Consider the following 10746-nt stretch of genomic DNA (forward strand, 5'->3'; position numbering starts at 1 on the left):
GTGCTGGTTTGCTCAATGACTCTGTGGGGTTGGGGAGTGTGAGTCTCCATTTAGATTGTGAAATCATTACTACACTCCTCCAACCCAGAGCTCCTATCTTTTGGAATAAACAAGGAGAAAATAACAAACCCAAATCTGTAAAGACTTTGTTTTGAATGAAAGTTTCCTCCTGCGCTTTCTACGGAACTGTCCACCGCCCCCTCCCCCCCGGCCCTTGGCAACTTTCCCATTGATTTCAGGGGAACAGTGATTCAGTTAACTGTGAAATCTACAAAAAGAAACTTACCAGAAATTTACCAGCTGCCGAATGAAGGAGAGAGGCAGGGAGAGCTATAGAGAGGGAGAGAGGGAGAATACACACACACACAAAGTCACTTGAGTAGTGAAAAGCATAAAAGAGTGCTTAGCTTTTGGAAAGAAAATCTCTTGCTTATTCTTCCAAAAACCATCAAAGGCTGATTTTAAAGGGAATTTTCTATTTATTGATTTATCAATCCATCATCATCATCATCATCTCTCTTGCCTTTTATCCATTTCTTTTTCCTGCCTTGAAGCTGTGCAAGAAGGAACATATATGCCCAGGAGATGCACTCACCCGTTCCAAAGGATAGATGTCGCACCAGAGCCCCCTGTCCTTCCCCAAATGAGTTATCTGAATTTCAAGTTACAAGACAAACAACTGTGCAAGCTTGAGGAGGAGGCTGCCAGCTCTGTTTTGGAGTAAACTGAGAGCAGTGGGAAGAAAGAGAAAAAGAGAGGACACACACACAAACATCTCTCCTCAAGAGCACAGATGAAAAAAAGGCAACTGCTGGTTTTCGAAGAACAAACTTTGAGCCATGTGTGTCTTCTGATTCAGCAAGGACTCTCTGTGTGTGGGAACAGCTGCTGAAGCGCTGAAGTTGTCCTTCCCTCTCTAGAATACAGGAGTGACAGAACGGGAGGTTTGGGCAGAAAGCATCAGCTTCAAGGACTACAAGCAGCAGTTGCTGCTGCTGCTGCTGCTGCCGCCGCCGCTGCTGATTCAGTCCGCTGAGCCAACGCTGCTGACTGCAAGAGGAGCCAGTATTTCCCTTCCAAAGAAAGAGAAAGGTAAATGAAGGAGCTTTGTAGCTAGATGTGTAGAATAATATCTCCAAGCAACAGTGTCTAGATGGGTTTTTTAAAGGGAAAGGGGTTGAGGGACTTTGTAGCCGAGAGCAGAGCTAGTTATTCTGCATTGTTTCTTGTGATCTTTTCTCTTCTTTTTTCCCTGTCTTTTGAGCATGAAAGGACAGTAAATAAAGTGTGAGGGAACTGAAGCTTGCCATTATATACCCTGTGGATGCTGTGTAGCAGTTTTGTCTGCTTTAGATGCTCTGGGGCAAGCACCAAGACAGAAAAGAAAAGAAATAGGTTAGAAAGCCCCCCAAAACAGGTTTCTGATGCAGGTTGTCTGTCCGTCACCATCTCATTTCTCTATACCTGGGTCATCTTTATGTGTTCTCCCTGGTGTCTACCTTGCATATGCAGGATTGGGGGAAAGGGGATGAGTGAGTTTTAAATCACTTTTAAGAACTGAGCCGTACGAGACATGGAATTTCAATCTCAGCTGCTCCACAAGCAAATATAGGGATGGGATGTGACTGGGAAAGATACCAGTTTAGGACCCACTGATGCTTTTACATTAGAAATGCATAGCCAAGAGGCTCCAGAAAAGGGACGGGGAAGTTGGCAAAGACAAGCCACCAGCTGGCTTGTGGAGTGACCTTACTGTCATCATTTCTTTGCTCTGTGTCTTTTATCAAGCAGATGATGATGATATGCTGTTAGAAAACTAGCTGGAGTAGTTCCTTGAGAGAAAGTGCTAACATTCAACATGTGGATGTAAGGATGGGCTAATATGATACCCTTAAATTAGTGATGGACTTAAATAGCATGAACCTGATATTAAAAAGCCTATCTATCTATCATCTATCTATCTATATCTCATAACTAGTAAATGGGCAAGACATCCTTGTTCATTTTTTATAATGTACCGTTTGGGTGGGTGTGCACATGCACACACACACACCCTGAGGGGTGTTCTGTGAAACAATAAAGGTGATTTTGGTGAGTCAGAAAAGCTGCAGCAACACGGAGAAGGGAAGAGAGAGAGTCTGTGTGGTGCATGAAAGACAACAGCTTCACTTTGCTTTGGAATTTCAGAGGCAATTAGAAGAACGGTGGCTGCAGGAATCAAAGTGGACCTCCATGCACTAAGCTACAAAGCTAACAGATGGAATGCTTAGAAGCCCTTTCAGAATCAATATCTGGGCAAATGGAACCAGATTGCAACAAAAGCGTCATAAAGCAATACGAATAAGACTACAATCTGGGTGCTCTACTGAAAGCTACCCATTGCATCCCATGCTAGTTTCTACTTAGGGGGGGGGGAAATTAATGGCTATGGCTAACTTAGGTTCATTCATTTCCGTGAATCTATTGAGAGTTTAAATTAGCTGGATGCAATCCAATGTCTCCGTTTACTTCTGTAGCTCTGCACCTCCACTTGTTGAGGAGTGCCTATACCAAGAGAACCAATGTGGTTTAGTGGTTGCAGCATCAGACTGGGGCCTGGGAGACTAGGGTTCAAAGCCACATTCAGACATGAAGCTTGCCTTGGGCTAGTCCCCCACCTCACAAGGTTGTTGTGAGTATATTATGGAGAGGAGAGGACTGAATATATTCCCCCTTGAACTGCTTAAAGGAAAGGTGAGATATACAGAGAATCATAGAATTGTAATAATAATAAAAATAAATATAAATTTTATTATTTGTACCCCACCCTTGAGGGTCCAGCCTCCTGCAATGCAGGAATCTTTTGCCCAGTGTGGGGCTCAAATTCATGACCCTGACATTAAGAGTCTCATGCTCTACCGAGTGAGCTAGTGAGGGGATATATGTAATAATAAATAGTAAAGTAAATACCTCTACTAAGGTAATAAATTAGAGTTTAATGAAGGTGGGGAAGGAGTTTGAGTACCAAGTACCAGTGCCACTTGCTTGACCTTGGGCAAGACATTCAAACTGCCTTTGCTTTGCTTCCCACCTCTTTAAGATGAGGTTGCAGTGGAATGCTGAAAAGGGGGTTTGTTTGGGGGAGGGTTATGTAGAAGAGAGCTACAGACTAAATCTGCATGGGAAAGAAAAAATATTATTGCCAATACAACATACAAGTATTAATGTGTGTGTGTAATAGTGGGATGTCCAAATCTGTCAAGATGGACTATAAACAGCTGATTATGATATTAAGCACCATTAGACAGACAGAGATAGATAGATAGATAGATAGATAGATAGATAGATAGATAGATAGATAGATAGATAGATATAGATAGATAGATAGATAATAAATATATAGATGTTTTCATTGCAAAACAATAAATGGAGGGGATTGTGTTTTAAACAGGGCGCAAAGCATTAATCAATTAATTGCTACAACTGGGCTGATTCAATGGCCGATAATGCTTTTTAAGTGGACCTGTGATTTATTAGACTTCACTATCTAGGTCATACAACATCCTTGGCTTAAATGTGGGACAAAAACTCTCTGCATGACATCCAAACACAGAGATAAAGCACCCTGACATGAAGAACACCAAACTTCATACTGGGAAAACGCAATGAAGTTATTTACTGGGGGATCCAAAGCACTTTTATTCAGAGGTGAACCCCACTGAGTTCAGTGGGCTTTACAACAGAGGCTGCAATCCTAATCCCGTTTACCTGCAAGTAAACCCCATTGCAATCAGTAGGATTTACTTCCGATTAGACATGTTTCTGATTGCATTCTAAGTGTGCATAGGACTATAACCCTAGTGCAGGGGTGCAAAATTATCCGGATGTTGTTGGATTACAAATCCCATCATTCCTGGCTATGCTGGCTGCAGCTGAGGGGAGCTAGGGAGCAACAATATCTAAAAAAAACCCCACAAGTTTCCCTCTCCCTGCCCTAGTGTAAGATGAAAGATCATCTTTAGAAGAACTAGGGCAGGGTTGGGGAAGCTTGTTCAGCTTGAAGGCTGCATTGCAACACACCTGGAGCTGCATGTTGGTGGCAGATGCAGCCAGAGGCAAAAGTGAGCAGAGCAACAGATGTGACTCTCAATTCACATGACAAAATAATGCTTCATCCTCATTCGGGGTTCTAGAACAATGCTCATAGGGCCACTGGTTCATATGTTTTTTGTCCAAGAGAGATGCCCCAAGGCTTCTTTTGTCAGCCGTGACAACGGTTTTGCTATTTCACTTTTGATACTTCCACAGGTTAGAAAATTAGTCGGGATGTTTTAAAAGATGGCTTGGGAAATAAGCAAGGGTGACCCTGATTTGGAGCTTCCCATGGGCATATGGATAGTCACTGTGAAAGAAGAAGTCGATGGGCCTTTGTTCTGATCCAGGAGGGCTCCTCTGGTGTTCTTAAACAGATATATCTATAGCTATAGCTATATGTCATTTGAAATGCAACATTGCATAAAGAGTACATAAACTAAATAGCACATTGAGAACCCACTTTGTCTTTCATAACATCTTTCTCTGAGTTTTGCCTTGTTGTTGCATTGTTTACAGTTCCCCCCTCCCTCTATATCATGTAGAAATCTATATCTCTCCGATCCATGCAGCTGATAAAGTTGGCTGTAGTCCACATAAGCTTAAGCAACAATAAATTTTTCAGTCTATAAGATGCAATGTGTGTGTGTGTTCCCGCATTTATCTGCCTCTGACTATGCTTGCTATAACCAGGGAGGCTGGTTTCTTAGAGAGATTGGGGCAGTGTCCCAAAAACCTCAGTCTGCCCTCAGCCAACTCCTTCAGCCCACCTGCCTTCCTATTTACAACTGGTGCCGGGGGCCAAAACTGCCTGTCCTCCTCCTGCTGCTGCTGCTTAGTCTCAGGGATGCCCTTGTAGGACTCAGCAGGGAGGAGGATGGGACAAAGCAGGAATTAGTTGGCTCTGCCTGTCACTCGCTCTGGCTCCACCTACTCTTGGCTTCTGGGCCTTCTGTACCAATGAGGACCGGCCACCACTGGCTGAAGCAGACTAGTAAAACAAATCCTCTTGAATAAGGTTCCTAGAAATCAAAGCAAACATATATTGTGACATTTCTTTATTACCGTAGTAGGAAGCCTGTGACCCTCTAGCGGTTGCTGGACTTCAGCTGCCATCAGACCCAACCAGCATGGCCAGTGGCCAGGGATGATGGGTGTTGTAATCCCCAGGTTCCCCAACCCTGCTTTATGGGGTAAAGGTAAAGGGACCCCTGACCATTAGGCCCAGTCACAGATGACTCTGGGGTTGCGGTGCTCATCTCGCTTTATTGGCCGAGGGAGCTGGCGTACAGCTTCCGGGTCATGTGGCCAGCATGACTAAGCCACTTCTGGCAAACCAGAGCAGTGCACGGAAACGCTGTTTACCTTCCCGCCAGAGTGGTACCTATTTATCTACTTGCACTGGTGTGCTTTCAAACTGCTAGGTTGGCAGGAGCAGGGACCGAGCAACGGGAGCTCACCCCATCACAGGGATTCAAACCTTCTGATCGGCAAGCTCTAGGCTCTGTGGTTTAACCCACAGTGCCACCTGTGTCCCTTGCTTTATGAGGTACTATGCTTTAATTCTCCTTTTTGTCATGCAACAGGTTTGGTGAATGAAAGATATGTTTGGAGTCTCAAGAGTCCCTGTAGTTTTCAATGACTGGCATGCTTACGCTCTGTTTATGTAACCATTCTCTCATTTGTTTTCTCATCTGGGACCCTCTGTTTATGAATTGCAAGAGATAAGACAATGGCCGATTGCACGCAGGCAATTGCTGTGGAATAATCACAGTTCACTCACTCACTTTTTATAGGGCATTTAAATGACACCATGAACAAAACACACCTACCTACTCATCAGCTGGGATAGCCCAGTCAGTAGAACATGAGACTCTTAATCTCAGGGTTGTGGGTTCAAGCCCCACATTGGGCAAAATGTGGATTCCTGCATTGCAGGGGGTTAAACTAGATTGTCCCTGTGGTCCTTTCCAACTCTGATTCTATGTTTTCCCTGTTGAGCTTCCATTTTGCTACTTAGAAAATCCATTCATTTTTAACACAACAAAACAGCTTCCCCGGGTGTAGGCGATCTACTCTTCTGTTATTCTGCTGGCTTGTGTATATTTCTGTAGCCATTTCCTAGTTTGCTGTAGATCAGTCTTTCCTAACCCAGACTACAACTCCCATCAGCATGGACAATAGACAGCTATGACGGGATTTGTAGTTCTTAGTTGGTGTTCCTGGTGTTGATTTTTTCATGCTGACGATAAAACCTTATATTTTTTTTATATCTGTGCAGATCTAAGCAATGATGAAGACTATGTCCAGTGGGAACTGCACCTTGAACGTGCCAGCCAAAAACTCCTACCGCATGGTTGTCCTTGGAGCCTCCAGGGTGGGCAAGAGCTCCATCGTCTCGCGGTTTCTCAATGGCCGCTTTGAGGACCAGTACACACCCACAATTGAGGATTTCCATCGCAAAGTCTACAACATCCGGGGTGATATGTATCAGCTAGACATCTTGGACACATCTGGGAACCATCCGTTCCCTGCCATGAGGAGACTTTCCATACTCACAGGTTAGACATGTGATTGTATGTGATAGGAGGGGGTTTCCAGGGGCTCCTCCTAGTGGACCCAAGTCAATGCACATGAGTTTGGAGAAGGAGAGGCAGGGGTTCAAATCAGTCCCAGGTGCTTACAATGCCTGTTTGCAAGGTTTGGCTCATGTTATCTTTGTATTCCCATCTCCAAGGAGTTGCCAGCTGGGATCCACAGAATTCAGCCACCTCCCTATGCCCAAGAACGGTTTGGGTTTGGGTTTCCTGAACAAAGGGCTCCTGTGCTACATGGCAAGGAACTCTTAACTGAAATACGTTTCTGGAGAAGTGTCTGATATGGCGTGGGAGTCCGTAGCTCAAAGGGGTGACAATAATAATAATAATAATAATAATAATAATAATAATAATAATAATAAATATCTCAATGGCTGTATATGAGCCCTCTGACTGTTCTCCTAGAATGGCTCTTTTTGCTCCTAGTTGTTTTACAGGTGTGGCTGAGAGCCAAAAGTGCAGAATCAATTGAAATAAACTGGGGTATTCTTTAATTCAATGAAAGAGGACCCCTTGCCAATTGCTCCCTCTTTGGAGAGCCATCTGCGTTCACCCACAATGTGGAATATGGTCTCATGGGGTGATTTTTATTGGGTGTCTCTATGCCTCCTCTATAGAACATGTAAAACACTGAGTGAGATATAATAACTCTCTGGGCCCACCTTAGTATTCCACTGAGAACAGAAATGAGTCTGGTCAGGTCAAAACTGTAAGAAAAACCAGGTATCCAGAAAATGAAATCATGCTAGGATCGGCCCACCCATGAGGCAAGCTGAGGCAGCCGCCTCAGGCAGCAGAATCCAAGGAGCACCTTTGCAGGTGTGCTCCCCGCTGCCCCACCCCCACTGCCAGAGAAGCAAGGAGATATGGCTATGGAGGCTTCTGGGTTCTGGCAAGATCTTGCCACAGCTATGCGATCCCAGTAAAGGGGCGGGGGACAGGAGGAGGATTTTGGCACACATGCAAAAGTTTGATAGACCTGTCAGTATGCTGTTATAAAACATTATTTTGCTAAAAATCCATGTCATCTTAATAAATTCCATTCTTTACAATGAAAGCTCTGTAAATAGCATTCCTTTAATCCAAACACAGGTTCTCTAAATGTTTTGGTTAGACCATATGTTTGGTTATATCACAGAGTGAGGAAGCATGCTTCTGAATACCAGTTGGTTGAAACATCAGGGAGGGGAAGTGCTCTCGCACCCAGGTCCTGCTTCTCATAGTGATCTGGTTGGCCACTTTGGGAGCAGTATGTTGGGCTAGATGGGCTACTGGTGTGATCCTACAGGATCTTCTCATGTTCTTAATATAGCTGGGATAAACAAATCCCTTGCTGTGTACGACTTTTATATTATTTTTTCTAAGAGAGGTTGTAATGGATTGGCTTAATTTGTTTCCCCCTCTTGAAACATTGCAGGAGACGTTTTCATCTTAGTGTTCAGTTTGGATAGCAGAGAGTCCTTTGATGAGGTCAAGAGGCTCCAGCAGCAGATCCTTGAAGTCAAATCCTGCCTGAAGAACAAGACCAAGGAAACAGGTGACCTACCCATGGTGATCTGTGGCAACAAAAACGATCATGGTGAACTCTACCGCAAAGTTCGTTCTGAGGAAGCAGAGAAGCTGGTCTCTAGCGATGAGAACTGTGCTTACTTTGAAGTCTCGGCCAAGAAGAACACCAACGTCAACGAGATGTTCTATGTTCTTTTCAGCATGGCCAAGCTGCCCCACGAGATGAGTCCCGCCCTTCACAGGAAGATCTCTGTCCAGTATGGGGACACCTTCCACCAAAAATCCTTCAGGATGCACAGGGTCAAAGAGACAGGTGCCTATGGCATGATCTCCCCCTTTGCTCGCCGACCCAGTGTCAACAGCGACCTGAAATACATCAAATCCAAAGTCCTCAGAGAAGGGCAAACGAGAGAAAGGGAGAAATGCACTATTCAGTGAAGAAAGCTCTGCTGAGATGGAGTCTATACACTACGTGCAGTGCCTTACAGAAAATGGCTGATGGGAGCAAGTTCCTAATGGCCTTGGGAGCTACAGGTGATGACAGTAGCAAGCATTCATGAGAGCAGTGCTTGAAACCACTTTGTCAAAAGTACCGCACCATTTGTATAAAGAAGTGACTTAAAGGAAAATATTGTAAATACTTGAAGCTGCCTGGCAGGTGACTGCCGTGCCCAGCACCTGTGACTTGTTCCTTCTTCTTTTTAAAAACTACTTTTCTATTTGGTGTTCTCTTCTTTGGATAAACGGGGCATGTGAAGAAGGCTGGAGCTCAGCATTATACCAGGAGTTAGTGCAGGATGGGTCTGGCCTGCCCCACGTAGGAGTGCTGAGTTCTCATCAAGCAGTAGGCAGTCTTTGGTGAGAAGATGAACACGTGCCATTGTTTTCCTCCAGGTCTCTTCAGAAATAAGACCCATGATTCAGTGTCCTGTCTTGGTTCTGTGGTGACTTCCAACAACTGTATATATAAAAGGCAGGCATGGATCTCTGGATTTGTCAGGTCAGAAGAATGTTTGAACATTTGGAAGTTGTGGGGAGAAACGCACTTTTTTTGTGGCAGTGGCAATTCTTCATAGTGTCAATGCAAATGCCGCTTTTGTATTAGAGCTTTAACTTTGTTTTTGTTTCTCAAGCAACAGCCAGATGGCAGACTGTCTGTTTTAACTGAAATGTGAGCTAATCAGCAAGTATGATCTGGAAATGCCAACTGTTTTCCAGTTACATAATGTGTACAGTAACTAAAATTGTTGTACTGTAAAAAAAAAAACAACCAGCACATCTGACAGCTTCATGTGATTTTGCTTCATTCAATTTTCTGTTCTTTGAAAGAACTATATATATATATATATACTTGGGACACTTTACTATTTCCTATTTACAAATCCCACCTGCCTCCCATTCCAATTATCTTATAATGTGTCTGTTCTATACTCCACTGTAAACAACCACCGTGGGTATGATCTGTCCAGTGGCCAACATCCGCTTTTTTTACACTAACAAGGCTGATGCATGCCGACTCAGAAATAAGCACCACTGAGTTCAATCTGACTCCCAGGTAGTAATGGATGAGTCTGTCCATTTCAGTTTCTCTCTGCTTCTCATTTTTCCAGTCTTATGTTCAGTTCTCCACATTTTCTCATCAGTTTGCAAACATTTTTTAAAAAACAGGCCTCATGAAAATTCACCCTCATTTTACTGTGTATTTTGCCTAAATTATTGTTTTTCTGCCCAGTATATACATTTTTTCCAGTCTTATGTTCAGTTCTCCACATTTTCTCATCAGTTTGCAAACATTTTTTAAAAAACAGGCCTCATGAAAATTCACCCTCATTTTACTGTGTATTTTGCCTAAATTATTGTTTTTCTGCCCAGTATATACATTTTTGCAGGCACTTCCCCAAATTTAACATGTATTTGTCAGTTATTTTCACAAACGTATGTGATTTTGCTCATGCTGTCCCCTAATATATACATTTTCATTTTATCTGGCTAAAGAAGTACAGCATAAAATTCGGAGAAGTAAAATGATTATTACTTCCAAGTTGGCATGATTAGGACTGACCTGCAACTGGCCCCAGTGTTCAAATGTCTGGAAAATGTTATCATAACAGGATCTTGTTCACAGGATCACAAAAATATATAAGGTGTGAAGTTTAGTTTAGGACGTGACTGTCTTCTAAATCACATTCGCTGAAGCGGGGTCACCGGTGTACTGAATGAGTGTGTGCAAATGGGGTTTTCTTTTAAGATGGTAAAACATCTCTCTCTTTTTTTAAAAAAGAAAAAACAGCATAAAACCCATGGTTTTGCTTCTGTCAAAGCCATCTGTTCATAGCAAGATTCCTGCAGAGAAAAATAGTCATGTCCAAATGAGACCTGTCTGTCACTCAAGCCCTGTTTTAAAATCTAGCACCCAAGTGGCTCTTGAGACCTGGAGGATCTTTGTAAAGAGGAGGGAAATTTCACTCAGAACCACTGCATGATGACAGGACACAAACACACCCTTTTAACAGTGGCTCCTTTCCCTGCTTAGACCCATGACAGCTCTCTGCTCATAATGGACATGTTT

The 10746-nt window shown here is 43.4% G+C and overlaps 1 protein-coding gene across 2 annotated transcripts; it reads left to right on the forward strand.

Moving 5' to 3' along the window:
• The first annotated feature begins 410 nt into the window (after positions 1–410).
• Positions 411–9466, forward strand: RASD2 (RASD family member 2). 2 transcript variants are annotated; one of them, XM_081211035.1, is made up of 3 exons: positions 411–1092; positions 6353–6632; positions 8086–9466. In XM_081211035.1, the coding sequence occupies exons 2-3, from the start codon at positions 6362–6364 to the stop codon at positions 8613–8615; spliced, it is 801 nt and encodes a 266-aa protein (XP_081067161.1). In that variant the 5' UTR covers positions 411–1092; positions 6353–6361; the 3' UTR covers positions 8616–9466. The 2 variants fall into 2 exon arrangements, with proteins under 2 accessions (XP_081067161.1, XP_081067162.1); XM_081211036.1 differs by lacking the exon at positions 411–1092 and adding an exon at positions 2472–2733.
• Positions 9467–10746: the final 1280 nt, after the last annotated feature.

The sequence above is a fragment of the Podarcis bocagei genome, assembly GCF_964188305.1.
Source record: "Podarcis bocagei genome assembly, chromosome: 10".
Classification (NCBI taxonomy): Eukaryota; Metazoa; Chordata; class Lepidosauria; order Squamata; family Lacertidae; genus Podarcis; species Podarcis bocagei.